Below are 15,082 nucleotides of genomic sequence, written 5' to 3' on the forward strand. Positions count from 1 at the left end.
TATGTTTTGGAATCCAGATGAGGTGGCCTTCTTGGAACGGATGTTGACATGCCTTATAATTGTGGCTGTGCCAACTTGTAAAGCAAACCTTTCCCTTCTCCCTCTCGCAGGTGTGTGATCTCACAGAGGCACTGTGCGCTGTTGAATCCCAGAGGGACAGCCTGCTCTCTGGCCAGGCTCAGAGCCAAGAAGAGTCTCATCAGTTAAGGGATGCTTTGCAGACGCTCCAGGGAGAGCTGGCTGTTGCAGAGCATAAGGAAGCACACCTTACCCAGAGGTGTGCTGACGCCACAGAGGACCTCGACACAGTTCGCTCAGACCTGGCCCGATTAGATGCAGAGCGAACGCAGCTCCTTGCTACTGTGCAAGACGCAAGGGACAGAGTGAGTGATTATGTGTGCTATATACTTGTACAAATTATAAGTCAGACATGAGCATTGAATGGTATGATGCCATGTCTAGCCTATGTTATCAGTGCTTATTTTCCTAAACTCCATATTTAAAATTACACATTTTGTTTATTTTTCAGCTTAATGAGCGTGACGAACAACAAACGGCTCTTGGTGAGAATCTGAATGAAATGCAACAGCTAATTAAAGACTTGGAAGAGAAGCTTGTTGACTCTGAACAGTCCAAAAATATGGAGGAGGAAATCGGCAAAGAACTTCAAGAACAAGTATGACTTTAAATGTTTAATTTCCATATAAGCTTGCAAGTGCACCATTGTTTGGCCAGATGAAAGTTTGTTAAACACACGTGCGAGTCTCGCGCCAGTGTCGGGGAATCTCAGACTGTGATATTCCATTTGCCAGTGAGAAAGTAACATATTGATCAATGCTATTTTCTCTGTTCAGAAATGTGGCTATACTGTATGCTCAAGCACGGCAGTGTCTGCCTGTACTGTTTAATAGGCCTATGAATATGCAGGGTAGTAATTGTATCGCATGATGATGATTGCAAACCATTCCCACCATCAGTTTTACCAGCAGTGTGTTGTGTCCTTAAGGTATGACTTATTATATAGGTCAAGGATGGGCAAAGAATAAGCATGCCTATGCCTTTTTTGGTCATGAATTTGTGATTGACATATTTCTGATGTTCTTGTTAGTCCACATGTTTGTTTTTTGTAGTTTCTTTTTATTATGTTGTGAACGAGGACCATTCACTTAATATTTGTTTTTGTACAGGTAAGCCAGCTAACTGAGGAGCTTCAGAATGCCCGTGCCGAGAGAGACTGTCTCTTGTCTGAGAAGGCGTCTGCCACTCAGAGCTCTACAGAGCAAGTGGATAGCCTGCTGTCTAAAGTCTCTTCTCTGACAGAAGAGGGCGACCAACTCAAAGTGGACCTGCAGGAGAGTGTGGACATGGTAATCACCAAACATTTGCTAAATGTGATTGTCAGCAAATGTATATGGATGATTAGGCAACCTTCCATAACATGGGCAAAACTGTGACAATGCACAGTTGGTTTCACAATAAAATGAACTATCTACTGTAGTCATTTATGGACAAATATTCAATGTAAATAACTTGACTGTTCAACCCGTTCTCTTTTTTTTAATTGTGAGATTGAAATGGTTTCCACTCATCTGTGAATTTGAAGCGCAGATGTCTGATGCATACAAGGGAAACACAAAGAGAATACTGCATCTTACTGTTAGCCACAATAATTCAGTCAATTCATTCTACGGTTATATGAGAAATAAAACATTCTTAAAAAACATTCCAGAATCGGGAGGAGCTCAGGACAACTCTGGAGGAGAACTGTCGGCAGAAGGAGAACATTAAACGTCTGGAGGAAACGCTAGACGAGTGCCACAGTCAAGTAAGTTATTATTTTTTGCTAATATCTTCACGGAACCAAATACTTTAGGGCCATATGGCATGTTATCAGCCGTGTTTGATTTTCACGCAGTTGGTGGGTGTAGGTTTGTTGCCACTAGTTTTCTTCATGATTCCGTTTGGGAACCTGGGTTCTGTTTGAGTCATACAGTACTCTTTATATTCCGTTGTGACAGATCCAAGGGCTTGAGCAGGAGCTTGACGGTGTTAAAGAGGAGAGGAACGAGCTGAAAGATGACCTCCGGGAGAATGTGGATATGGTAAAAAGGCTTTTCTTTTCTTTGAGGACTCTCATACGCTCCAGTGCTTTAGTTTGGTATGCAGGCAGCTCTGCTGTGTATCATGTTTGGCTGAGAATGTAGGTGTGGAATAAGTACTTTCAGTAACTTGGAGTTAATCAAGGTTTTTCGTGACCATGACAGCTTCTTTTTTTTGAGGGGCGCTAGCCACGGTAACAAGACTACTCGCCCCGTTTCTGTTTTACTCCCAGAATTCTCCCCAGTGAGGGGTGGGAGAGGCTGGACAGCAGACGGCTGGACTTTGAATTTCTCTAACTATAAACTTTCATGACAGCAGAACAGCCTAAGTACAAATATAATTTATGAAAAGCTACTACAGTGAAGTCTGTTCACAGAAGTTGTTGTAGGATATGTGGGGATTATCTGACGAGGTACCATTTGAGGGGGCAAAACCTTACATATACTAAATAATACTAAATTGTTTATAGGTTCAATATAAGTCAAATAATATAGCCTTTCCACAGGAGTATCTTTTTATATTTTTCCAAAAAGAATACAAACAGCCAATAGCATATTACAAGTTATCCCCCTCACTGAGGAAAATTCCGGGAGGAAAAACGGGCAAGCACCGGGGCGAGTAGTCCAGTATTCCTAGCCACTAAGTAGCTTTAATGTTGGTTTTTCAACAATGCTTGTTTAAGAAGACACCAGACAATAAAGAGAAATGTAATGTTTGTGTTGAGGACTAAAACATTAGCACCCGTTACAAACATTATGTTGTAAGATAAGAGCACCCCTCACTTCACTACTGATGGCTAAATATTGGACAACGAAGTCCAGTTATTAGTTTGTCTGTATTTGGTAATGGTGCATTAGTATAACTATAATATAATTTATATAATTTTCATGGTAACTATTGTGTAGGCGATCGAGAATCAGCAGGACCTCATGGCTGCTCTGGGAAAGATCAAGCAACTAGAAAACGGGAGCTGTGCAGATAACTTCTCTCATCTGGAAGAGCTCCAGAACCAGGTTTGAAACAAACATTTGATTTTGATAGTGTGCCGTAGGGCTTGTACAGCACCACTCAGACGGGTCTGATTCTTTATTTTAGAATCGGCAGCTGAGCGAGGAGCTCGCCAGTCTGAAAGCAGAGAGAGATGGTCTCCTTTCCAGCACTAGCTGTACAATGTCTACAGTAACTTGTCTCACTGAAGAGAGAGACCAACTCGAGGAGATACTGGAGGGATTGAGACAGGAGAAAAACCAGCTCAAAGCAGACCTGGAGGCAAACATGGAGACGGTAACATACACAAACTTTCACTTAAGTTCATTGACCTCGGCTGCACCTAAGGATGACTAGACCAAACGTTCATATTCTGTTTTGGGAAATTATGCATTAATAGTAAAATGTAAAAGTTAATTCATGGTAACTATCGTGCAGGTGGTCGAGACTTCGGGTGACCTCAGGACTGCTCAGGAAAAGATCAAGCAACTGGAAAGTGGGGAGCTGTGCAGAGAAGAGAACGTCTCCTGTCTGGAAGAGCTCCAGAATCAGGTTTGAAACCAATATTTGCTTATACAGCAGGCGTGCTAAATGCACGTCCTAGTTAAAGATTATAGCGACCGCTATATTTACTAGGAAACGTGCATTTCCTGTCAGTTAGTCCGTCACCCCATGCCTCCATATATGGTCATGCCTTGTGACATCATATATGGAGATCCCTGATGTCATCAATATTGGCCAGCAACTCTACATCTGACCTCAAAGCCTTAGATCGCTGACCTGTTCTGACATTCCATGTTGATCCTTCCCCATCCATCCTTCCACCTTGATGTCTCCCTTTTGACTGATACCTGTCCATTCAAACTCAAGACAGGCCTCCCCAAAGTAATTCATAGACAGCTGGCGAAAACTAGAGTTCTCAACAGCCTGAAAATAAAGGCCCGGTGAATTGTACCGTTGATTGTAAATAAAGTCTCATGTTACTGTTGAGTTGCAAAACGTTGTACTCTAAGAGCAACTGTATCGGCTGAAGTCCTAAAATGTGATCCATTGTCTTATGTAGAATCGGCAGCTGAGTGAGGCGCTTGACCGTGTGAGAGCAGAGAGAGATGGTCTCTTTTCCGATAGTGCGACGGAGGAGGTGGAGAAACTGCTATCTACTGTGACTTGTCTCACTGAAGAGAGAGACCAACTCAAAGAGATACTGGAGGCATTGAGACAGGAGAAAAACCATCTCCGAGCAGAGCTGGAAGCCAACATGGAGATGGTAACATTCACTCATTGACATTGGCTAAAAATGATCACTTATAAAGTAAACATTCATATTCAATGTGTAATCGGTAAAGCACACCACACAGACTTGCTATAGATTGCTAAATATTGACAATGACGAAGCCACGCTGTTTTTTTTTTTTTTTTGTACAGCTGAGTTAGTTTTTATTCATACATTTTATTTAGAAGTCCATTTTTTTTTTTTTTTTTCTTATCAACCATTTCAGACAATCGAGAAACAAGTGGAGCTCAGGGATGCTGACGAAAAGATCACGCTTCTCAAGGAGGAAGTAGACCTCCGCCGTACTCGGAGTGAACAACAGGAAAACGAGAGCTGTCCAGAGACTGTCTCCCATCTGGAAGAGCTCAAGAATCAGGTTTGAAACAAAGCTTTGCTCATGTACGGCATGATGGTGCAGAACTGAATGTCCTGGCTGTGGATGATGCAATCTTGTCCTACATGCCGTAGACACTTTTTTGCAGTTGAAAATCTGTCATATTTGTTGGGTTCTGCATGTCTATACTATTGCAAATTATAAATACTTGAGAAATCAAGTGCATCAACATTCCTTATAAGGTCATTGACCTCAGCTGGACCCTATTTCTTAATCATCCAATACCTGAATTATTAATTTTTCATTCATTTTGTTTTGTTATTTGCTAGTGATTCAGTGGCTGCTTGCCAGCCAGGCTAACTTATAGACTAAACATTAATATATTCAACATTTCACCAAACCAGTCGACATGGCCACCCACAAGCAGTCAATTTATGTTGCAGCTTTGCCGCTTAAATTCTTGTGATTTAGGCATCTTTCATTCAGCTTTGCCACTTAAAGACTTTCATTCATTAACTGCACACATGGTAACTTACTATTGCCAAGGAGCCCACACCGTAATTGGTAATGCTTTCTGTACAACTGTATTGAATTATTTTGCTCATGGGGAGGCATCCTTTGGTTAGACATAGCATTGGTTAGACATAAGGTTGGTGAGGGGTGTGTTAAAATGACCGGATTAAGGTTGGTGAGGGGTGTGTTAAGACGACTGGATTATGGTTGGTGAGTGGTGTGTTAAGGGTTGAGACAGGGTTAAGGTTAGGTTTAGGTTAGGGTTTGAGATGTGTTGTAGGACCAATGACTAGTCATGCGCACACACTGATATATATAATAATTTTTTGCAACAATTTCAGAGTCTGGCGGAGCTCAGGGCTGCTCATGACACAATCGAGCGTCTCAATGAGGAAGTCTATCTCCTCAACACTCATGCAGAGAATGTCTCCCATCTGGAAAAACTCAAGAACAAGGTTTGAAACCAAGCCTTGCTTATCGTACAGCGTGGACATGGTGCTGAATGCATGTTCAGTTTGTAAATATTAGCATGTGCAGCCTGGACACGGTATTCATTGGCTGTCCTGGCTGTTGATATAATGTAATCTTGTCCTACAGTTAATGAGTTCTCCATGTCTTCTAGAAAAAAATACTTTCAGCAGTTATACTGTTGGCATTGCTTTTGGAGATCGGCTATTTTCACTTTCTGTTATTAGTTAGGTTATTAGTTATTAACTGTTTCATACTTATTTATATTCAAGATATAAACTTTGTCATGTTGAAGTTTATAATTAGATCTAATAATTATCTGATTGCAACCATTTCAGAAAACTGAGAAGCAGGAGGAGCTCAATGCCGCTCAGGAAAGAATTGGGCATCTCAAAGAGGTCAGCCACCTTAAAACTCAGATTGAACAACTAGAAAATGAGCTTCGTGTGGAGAACTTCTCCCATCTGGACGAGCTCCAGAACCAGGTTCGAGCCAAGCTTTGTTCATGATACTTGGTACTAAATGCACATCCTCGTTATAAATATTGTCACAAGAGTGTACAGCCTGTTAACGTTACTCTTGTAGGTGATACTGCAAGTGCTTTTGTCCTACTGTGGTGTGGGGTCTTGCCAGTGGAAAGTTGAAACCCAGCAATAGATGCCTTGTTACAGTTGTCATTTTTGTTGGGTGCCACATTTCAAAATTAGTGCAAATTATGTGCTCGTCATGCTGGTGATAAAAAAAATTGCACTAGTTTGAATTGCTCTTGGTTTATATCAGCGGAATGCCTAAAATGTTTTTTTTATGTAGAATCAACAACTGAGCAAGGAGCTTGCCGGTCTGGGAGCGGAGAGAGATGGTCTCCTTTCCAGTGCTAGTGCTACAATGTCTACTGTAACTACACTCACTGAAGAACGTGACCAACTCAAAGAGATTCATGAGGGACTGAGACAAGAGAAGATCCAGCTTGGAGCAGACCTGAAGGCCAACATGGAGATGGTAACGGTCACACATTTTCCTTATAAGGTCATTGACCTCAGCTGGACCATAGAATCATCCAACGCCTGACACTCCACAGAAGAAATATAGACTAAACATTAATATATTTAACATTTCACCAGACGACTTGGCTGCCTACAAGCAGTCGCTTTATGGTGCAGCTTGATGTCATTTTTGTTGGGTGACACATTTCAAAATGAGTGCTGGTGATTAAAATAAATTGCACTGGTTTGAATTGCTCTTGGTTTATATCAGCGGAATGCCTAAAATTTAGTTTTTTATTGTAGAATCAACAACTGAGCAAGGAGCTTGCCGGTCTGGGAGCGGAGAGAGATGGTCTCCTTTCCAGTGCTAGTGCTACAATGTCTACAGTAACTACACTCACTGAAGAACGTGACCAACTCAAAGCGATTCATGAGGGACTGAGACAAGAGAAGATCCAGCTTGGAGCAGACCTGAAGGCCAACATGGAGATGGTAACGGTCACACATTTTCCTTATACGGTCATTGACCTCAGCTGGACCATAGAATCATCCAATGCCTGACACTCCACCGAAGAAATATAGACTAAACATTAATATATTTAACATTTCACCAGACGACTTGGCTGCCTACAAGCAGTCGCTTTATGGTGCAGCTTGATGTCATTTTTGTTGGGTGACACATTTCAAAATGAGTGCTGGTGATTAAAATAAATTGCACTGGTTTGAATTGCTCTTGGTTTATATCAGCGGAATGCCTAAAATTTTGTTTTTTATTGTAGAATCAACAACTGAGCAAGGAGCTTTCCGGTCTGAGAGCGGAGAGAGATGGTCTCCTTTCCAGTGAGGGCACTACAATGTCTACTGTAACTTCTCTCACTGAAGAACGTGACCAACTCAAGGAGATGCATGAGGGACTGAGACAAGAGAAGATCCAGCTCGGAGCAGACCTGGAGGCCAACATGGAGACTGTAACATTCACACATTTTCCTTATACGGTCATTGACCTCAGCTGGACCATATTTCTTAATTCAGGCATTGGATGATTATTACTTTTCTTTTTTATATATAGTCTTGGCTAGAGATTCAGTGGCTGGTTGCCACTTCTTATAGACTAAACATTAATATATTTAACATTTCACCAAACTAGTCGACATGGCCGCCCACCGTCAATTTATGTTGCAGCTTTGCTGTTTAAATTCTTGTGATTTATGCATCTTTCATTCAGCTTTGCCACTTGAAGACTTTCATTCTTAAACTGCAAACATGGTAACTTACTATTGCCAAGGAGCCCACACCGTAATTGGTAATGTTTTCTGTACAACTGTATTGAATTAGTTTGCTCATGGGGAGGCATCCTTTGGTTAGACATGGCATTGGTTAGACATAAGGTTGGTGAGGGGTGTGTTAAGGGTTGGGAGCTGGTTTGGTTTAGGTGTGCTGCCCCATGGGAGGTGAGGGTTTGAGATAGGTTGTACGACCAATGACTAGTCATGCGCACACACAATATATATATATATATTAGTATTTGTTTGCAACTGTTTCAGAGTCGGACGGAGCTCAGGGCTGCTCATGACACAATCGAGCGTCTCAATGAGGAAGTCGATCTCCTCAACACACAGAATAAGAGCCGTGCAGATAACAGCTCTCATCTGGAAGAGCTACAAAACAAGGTTTGAAACACATTTTTATGGCTGTAGTACCAAATGTATGTCCTATTGAACTGTGTAACCTCTTGGAGTACATCAGCTGAAGTCTTAAACTGTGATCCACCTAGACTCAGCAGCTGAGTGAGGCGCTCGACCGTGTGAGAACAGAGAGAGACTGTCTCGTATCCAACACAAAGATCTCTACTGAGGATTTGGAGAAACTGACGTCCAGAGTGACCTGTCTGACTGACGAGAGAGACCAACTCCAGAAGGAGCTCGATGCCGCTCAGGAAAGGACCAGGCTGCTCAAGCAGGAAGTTGATGTCCTCAACAGTGGTTGTAAACAACTGGAGCAGCTCCAGAACAAGGTATGAAAGCAGAATTGTACAGCATGTGCATGTCCTAGTTTGTAAATAATGGCATGCACTATTTGCTAATGATGATCTAACTCTTGTACTGCTTGAATTAATCTTCGATAGATCTGCTCTAATACACTGTATTTGTTGAGTTACCATACTTGGCATTGGGAGAGAAGTTTGACTCGGACTCATTGCATGTTTTGTGACAGATCAAAGTGCTTGAGCAAGAGCTTGAGCATGTTAAAGAGGAGAGGAACCAGCTGAAGCATGACCTACAGGAGAATGTGGATAAGGTTAAGGGCTTTTTCTTTTTGGAAGACAAGTGTGCACACACTCTGATCATACTCTCACACATACACACAAACGCTTACCGTTTCTAATTTTCTTATGTAACTATTGCAGACTATCCAGAATCAGTTGGAGCTCGGGAATGCTGACGAAAAGAGCAGGCTTCTAGATGAGGAAGTTGACCTCCTCCGTACTCAGAGTGAACAACTCCAGAACCAGGTTTGAAACCAAGCTTTGGTTATTGATTGGATGCACAGCTTGGACATGGTGCTGAATGTGCCATCAGCTGAAGTCTTACTGTGTTCTCTTGTAGATTGAGCAGCTGAGCGAGGAGCTGGACATTGTGAAGATCGATAAGCTGTTGTCTCAATCTGTAAGTTTATTCAGGTCTATCTGGTATTGATGTTTAATTTTATATATTGCAGTATTTCTCACTGCATTTCTCCCCTCTTCTGATATTCATGAAGGATCTTAGTGACGCAAACGAAAGGCTCACTCTTCTGACGGCAAATGCAGCCAGAAGAGCTGTACAGATGTCATCAAGGCTCCAGGATTCTGTTGAGCAGCTTCAGGTGACACACCCCACCACTTTTATTAAAGTTGGTCTTAAAAAAAAGTGACATGGTTTTTGTCATTGATTGATCACACCACTGTTGTAGTGGTGTGGCTATTGTGACTCTACCCATGTTTGTCAATGTGTACAAAATGTCATGCCCTTCTCTAGTTCACCCTGTGGAGGCATGCTGAAACATTTTCTAGCAACTTGTATTATGGCAATGAACTGTTTAAAGTGGGGGGTTTTTATGGACCATGTGTCTACTTTTTCATATTGACAGAATGATCTCCATGGATTCCAAGTTTTCATGGACAATCTTGTTTCAAGTACCACAACCCAGTCCCAGCAGGAGGCCTATCAAGTGCAGATTAGCCTGGTGATCAACTTTGAGTCTCTTCATTATCCCACAAAGGAGGCCTTTGTTGTTCTGTCTCGGAATATTGATTGGATCTTGCTGAAGAAGCGGGTAAGTTATTTTTATGTCTTTGTACTAATTGGTAATTCAGCATTTAAAATATAATTTATTAGGAATGTCCCGATACCACAAACCTGCCATAGTGTCAACCCAGTGCTGAGTACTGGTCAGTTAAGCACAGCAATACCATTGTGTTACCAGCCAACTGGCCTGACCTGAACCACACACAGAATCTAGGTTGTATTGTCTAGAGGAAGGTGTGAGACTGATAACGGCTGTAAATTAATTTGTATTGTTCAAAGAGAACCTGGGCTTCCACTTTTAATGGCAAACTGCTCTATTTCTGAACACATTGTCCACATCTATATTCAGAAGTGGACACCCAATCCCAGGTTGTTGACCTGAGCTGCACAAATCAGTGACTTGTTAAAAGCAACATGTTAAGTCATGACAATAATTAGTATGCTAAATTTTAATGTAAATCTATATCAAACAAAACATGTCTTCAAAAATCTATTAAGTGTTTCCACCAGGCCGTGTCCTTCCGTCCGTCAGTTATCAGTTTCTCTGGCACCGCCCGATCCATGCCAAACTGTGCACACACTACCTGGATGCCAACAACTAACCTCTGCCCCAAATATTCCTCAACGGCCTGTTGTAGCACCACCATGAGGCCGATTTAGGCAAAACGCATTTCTGTAGATTACTCGTACACATTTTATCCATACATCACACAATTCGGTATACACTATCTCCATAGTATGTGATCAACACAGATCTGCACAATTTCCCATCTTCCATCCTGATTGGCTTCCAAAGCTCACATGATTGGTCCGTTTCGAACAAAATGCAACAAATCACAAACTGTGTCCAATTTCCATGGAATTATACACGCACATTTCCACTAGGCAGAGGACATGCAACTATGTATTTCCCAAATCAGCCTCACGGTGGTGCTATAACAGGCCATTTCCTGTTTTACCTATAACTGCATGATCTGTATACAACTTATGTATGCACACTCCCTAGAGACCATGGAAAAACATTTTCCCTGCATCCCTCCACATCTGCAAAACGCATTGTTTGTTGTTCGCACAGATTTCATCCAAATCGGTACACGACATGGAGAGACGCATGATCTCTGTAGTCATGTGATCAAGACGAGCCTGTTGGATTTCTCAGATTCTACACTGATTAGCTAAGATTGCCTTCCAAAGTTTTCAGGAGTAGCCCGTTTTGTACAAAATGCTGCACATGTCCTGCTCATCCAGAATTCTATCCTCTGCATTTCCTCAACAAAATGAAGACAATTGTTGCAAGAAACAAACAAACATTTTGACAAACATCACCCACACTCTATCCTCCTGGTGGAGACCTGTGCCCAGAAGGGCACTTTTTCTTATAACTTTAGTTAACATTTAGTAGGGAAACACCATTTTAATATAAGTTAACTTCCTGTGCACATCTCAATAGTTTCAAAAGCCTTCATATCATGATAAATTTAGAGAAACTTTCAGTTGGTAACTGATTGTCTCCTTGGTCCTCAGGTGCTGCTAAAAGCATATGCCCAGGACTTCATGCATGTATTTAAGGACTTGTTCCAGAAGGACTTGGACCTGTTTGAGGAGAAGCGGCTGCAGGATGTCCTCATTTGTAAGGCAGAGGCCACCTTGTTCTCTGTGGCAGATGAGGACTTCCAGGAACTGTGGCAACAACGCCTGACTGAGCTGCTGGATAAGAGGCACTTCTACCTCCAGGTGATTTTTACTTTGGGCACCATTTATGCTTTGGAAAAAGGTGTCCGGTAACTTGACATTTGTAGGCATCTGAGCTTAGATTTGTAAATGAGTAACATGCATAACTCGACATATATTGTTGGAATACAGCAAATACCCAATGTCTTGGAAAAATTGAACCTGTGGAGAGAGCTGACTGACAAAGAGCTGTCTGATGAACTCGGGGAGACCGAATGCTTCACTGAACAGCTGCGAGCACTGAGCAACAACCAGCATCTCGATTCAACTTCATTGGACAGCATCTTCAGCAGTCGGGTCACATGCCGTTCTACAGGGCTGGACGACAAGAAAAGGACTTTGGAGGTAGGGCTGCGATTAATGATTTTAATTGTGTTTTGGCATTGATCGTACAGATAAAAATTACATTTCTGTTCTGTTTAGGCCTTTTAAACAAAACATTAATTTAAGTGGTCAAACTAATTGGAAGCATTTTCCATAAAACTAATGGTCTCAGCTATTTCATAACTGGTTTGGTTGTAGGAGGCTAAAGCCTCAATCTGTGATTTCTTCACCTGGTTGGCAGCAGGAACAATATTACTATATCATTTTATGTAATGTGTTATATTGTTTAGGAAATGCCGCTAGTGTGGGGAGGTCCTTTCACATGGTTTCACAAATCGCATATATCGGGATGCTGTGGTTAATGTTGCCACCGTCTTTGTTTGCAAACTGCAGGCTCTACACGGTGACATCCGTCCCCTGTTTAACAAGGTGAAGATTCCCAGGGGAGATGCTGCTATTCAGCTGAAACAGGAGATGAGCAACACAGCCACTCTGCTGCAGGCTCGAGGAGAGTTCACTCCACTCAAGACTGAGGTTGGCCTTCTCAAGGAAAATCAACAACTCATTCTGCAGCTCCAACAGTCTGAGAAACAAATAGAAGTGAGTCTTCCTTCATAATGGATTGCAGGCACGATTTGTAATCCGTTATGTGGCAACTGGGTTTATTACATGGCTTGGTTGAATAAAATCCCTTTAGGATGATTAAACACCTAAACTTAGTCGGTGTGTTTAATTATCCTAGCGGTGGCTCCCAGGTTACACGTTGTCACTTGCACACACTTAAGTGTGGTTTAACGTGATTATTGCCACTTCAGTGATGCTTGCGGAACTCGACTACGTCTCGTTCCTTACCGCATCACTGTCGTGGCAATCACATTAAACCACACCTTTTCGTGTAATATTGCAATTCTACAACAGTTACCCTTAAAACTAAATCAGTGAACAAAAATATTGTTTTAATTACAGATGTAGTCACTACGACCACAAATGTCGCAAGAAACTAGCTAGCCTAGCCACCGAGTTTGCTAGTGCTCTGGGAAAACAGCAGTTGAATTCTTTGTTTTGATTATGTGGTGAATGGTGCTGGTTTGATCCACGGCTAGAAGCCGTTTCAACCATTCTGATTGATTCCTCGAAACGACCTGTTGTAGAACTTACATTCATCCACATCGTACATTACTCACAATACTGACTTCCACACTCCATAGCATGTTACCATTTGTGTTTGTTTAGTAATTTGTGTAAACCTTTGCTATTTCTTGTGGCCTTGTCATACCCTGTTTGCAGGCTCTGCTGGGGCAAATGACGCAGTTGGAGCAGGCACAGGTCAATGCCACGTCTACTCACAAAGGGGTCACTCAGCTACTCCAGACCCAATTGCAGGATGTGTATGCAGAAGTCCAAACTCTAAAGGATAAGCTGCAGTCAGTGAAGGTATGTTCAAGCGTGGGTGCTCTACTGGCATAACATGGCAACTCCTTAAGCAAGTTTAAGGGTGTCTGGGAGTAAAAAACGAATTGCATTGTAAATGCAAACCTGTGTAAGTAAAAAACTAATATGGCAGACCAATGATTTACTTTAACTTTGTCAAAGATCAGGAGAAGTCTATGTGGCAGGTTAGGTTGTCCCTTTTGGTGGAGGGGAGAAGAGTGGACTACCAGACTGCTGTATGAAGGAAAATGTAATCAAAGTCTGCAGCATGTGGCATATACTGCCTAAAAATGTATCAATTCTTTACATGCAAGCGTGCCAAATCAGTGTCCAGTCTCTTTACTTCTCCCTTTCTGTGAACTGCCTAGCCGGGCACAGTTGCGGAAATTGTCTTAATGTTCCCTATCACAAGCAACAACTGGAGATCTGTCATTAAACGGGTTTAGTGTTTCATTTGCCTTTTTTATAAAGTCTTTCAAATACTATGGATCAGATTTGTTTTGATGCAAACTGAGTCTTAAAACTCTGTTTCCTTTTTGTTTAGACTACTGAAGAGCAACAGCCCCTGGCAATAGAGGCGAAACGGCTGAAGGTTGAACTGGTTAAAATGCAGTTGGAGTTGACCTCTCGGTCCACTGACTATGAAGGACGGTAAGGACATGCACTGCTTATTTTTGGTTCATTCCTTGCGTGCCTCATTTATATCCCATCAATGTTGTTCTAAACTGTAGTTTTCAACTCCATACCACTGCTTATGTAAATGGTGCATTTATATAGCGCCTTTATCCAAGGCGCTTTACAGAGATTGTGCATTACATTCACCCATTCATACACCGATGGCAGCGGAAACCATGCAAGGCACCAACTAGCACATCGGGAGCAATTAGGGGTTCAGTGTCTTGCTCAAGGACACTTCGACAGTAACTCTGGGGGAGCCCGGGTTCGAACTGGCAACCTTACGGTTACCATCCAGGCACTCTACCCCTGAGCCACCGCCGCCGCCTTGGGTGTGTCTTGGGTGCATTCCCCCTGGTGTCCCTGGTCTAAATCAGTCCCAGTATTACTTTATTCTCGTCCTGCGGAGCTAGTGAACCAGTTTTAGGGAACTAAAGCTGTGTTCTTTCTCCAGACTGCAGACCTTGAACAAAGCCCTCGACGAGAAGGCAATAGAACTGAGGCAGCTGAAGATGAAGATGAGGATGGCCCAGCAGGAACAGGAGTGCTCATGTAAGTAACCTGTGTGCATGGAAACTTTCAAGCTTTGTACAGTAAATTAACTTTGGCAAGTAACCAGGCAGACATTTGAGGGCTCGGTCTTCAGACCTATACATTTAAAAAGTATATTGTAGAGTAGACAAACTTTCATATCATAGCTAGAATCGGGGGAGCATTTGAGTCTGGTTGTAAATTCCCATTGGGGTGTCATTCAGTCCTACAGGGTAAGGAACTCTGTGGAAAACTGAGCAAGGCAAAGGGGTCTACTGTTGAGAGCAGCCTTCACCTGGAAGAAGTCAAACGGCTTCAGGTGAAAATTACAGAGCTGGAAAGGTATGCGTTTTATCAGCTGAACATTCACTGTATTGCTTTGATATTCCACGTGTGATAATAATCTTTATACAGCTTGTATGTTAAGAGTTTTTACCTAAAAGTG

The 15,082-nt window shown here is 42.2% G+C and overlaps 1 protein-coding gene across 1 annotated transcript in view; it reads left to right on the forward strand.

The window, feature by feature from the left end:
* cenpe (centromere protein E) overlaps positions 1-15,082 on the forward strand; it is a 32,557-nt gene that overhangs the window by 15,915 nt on the left and 1,560 nt on the right. Inside the window, exons 24-52 of the mRNA XM_083790527.1 lie at positions 111-383; positions 530-676; positions 1,188-1,367; positions 1,730-1,825; positions 2,019-2,102; positions 3,006-3,113; positions 3,196-3,384; positions 3,526-3,639; positions 4,151-4,354; positions 4,587-4,736; positions 5,549-5,662; positions 6,014-6,160; positions 6,486-6,674; positions 6,962-7,150; positions 7,438-7,626; positions 8,203-8,328; positions 8,433-8,672; positions 8,873-8,956; positions 9,066-9,170; positions 9,265-9,324; positions 9,419-9,523; positions 9,788-9,973; positions 11,470-11,679; positions 11,809-12,021; positions 12,394-12,600; positions 13,288-13,434; positions 13,976-14,082; positions 14,561-14,658; positions 14,862-14,979. Coding sequence (XP_083646653.1) covers positions 111-383; positions 530-676; positions 1,188-1,367; positions 1,730-1,825; positions 2,019-2,102; positions 3,006-3,113; positions 3,196-3,384; positions 3,526-3,639; positions 4,151-4,354; positions 4,587-4,736; positions 5,549-5,662; positions 6,014-6,160; positions 6,486-6,674; positions 6,962-7,150; positions 7,438-7,626; positions 8,203-8,328; positions 8,433-8,672; positions 8,873-8,956; positions 9,066-9,170; positions 9,265-9,324; positions 9,419-9,523; positions 9,788-9,973; positions 11,470-11,679; positions 11,809-12,021; positions 12,394-12,600; positions 13,288-13,434; positions 13,976-14,082; positions 14,561-14,658; positions 14,862-14,979 — 4,379 coding nt within the window. The remainder of the gene's footprint in view (positions 1-110; positions 384-529; positions 677-1,187; positions 1,368-1,729; positions 1,826-2,018; positions 2,103-3,005; positions 3,114-3,195; positions 3,385-3,525; positions 3,640-4,150; positions 4,355-4,586; positions 4,737-5,548; positions 5,663-6,013; positions 6,161-6,485; positions 6,675-6,961; positions 7,151-7,437; positions 7,627-8,202; positions 8,329-8,432; positions 8,673-8,872; positions 8,957-9,065; positions 9,171-9,264; positions 9,325-9,418; positions 9,524-9,787; positions 9,974-11,469; positions 11,680-11,808; positions 12,022-12,393; positions 12,601-13,287; positions 13,435-13,975; positions 14,083-14,560; positions 14,659-14,861; positions 14,980-15,082) is intronic.

This window comes from Protomyctophum parallelum, assembly GCF_964188405.1.
Source record: "Protomyctophum parallelum genome assembly, chromosome: 19".
NCBI classification, from domain to species: domain Eukaryota; kingdom Metazoa; phylum Chordata; class Actinopteri; order Myctophiformes; family Myctophidae; genus Protomyctophum; species Protomyctophum parallelum.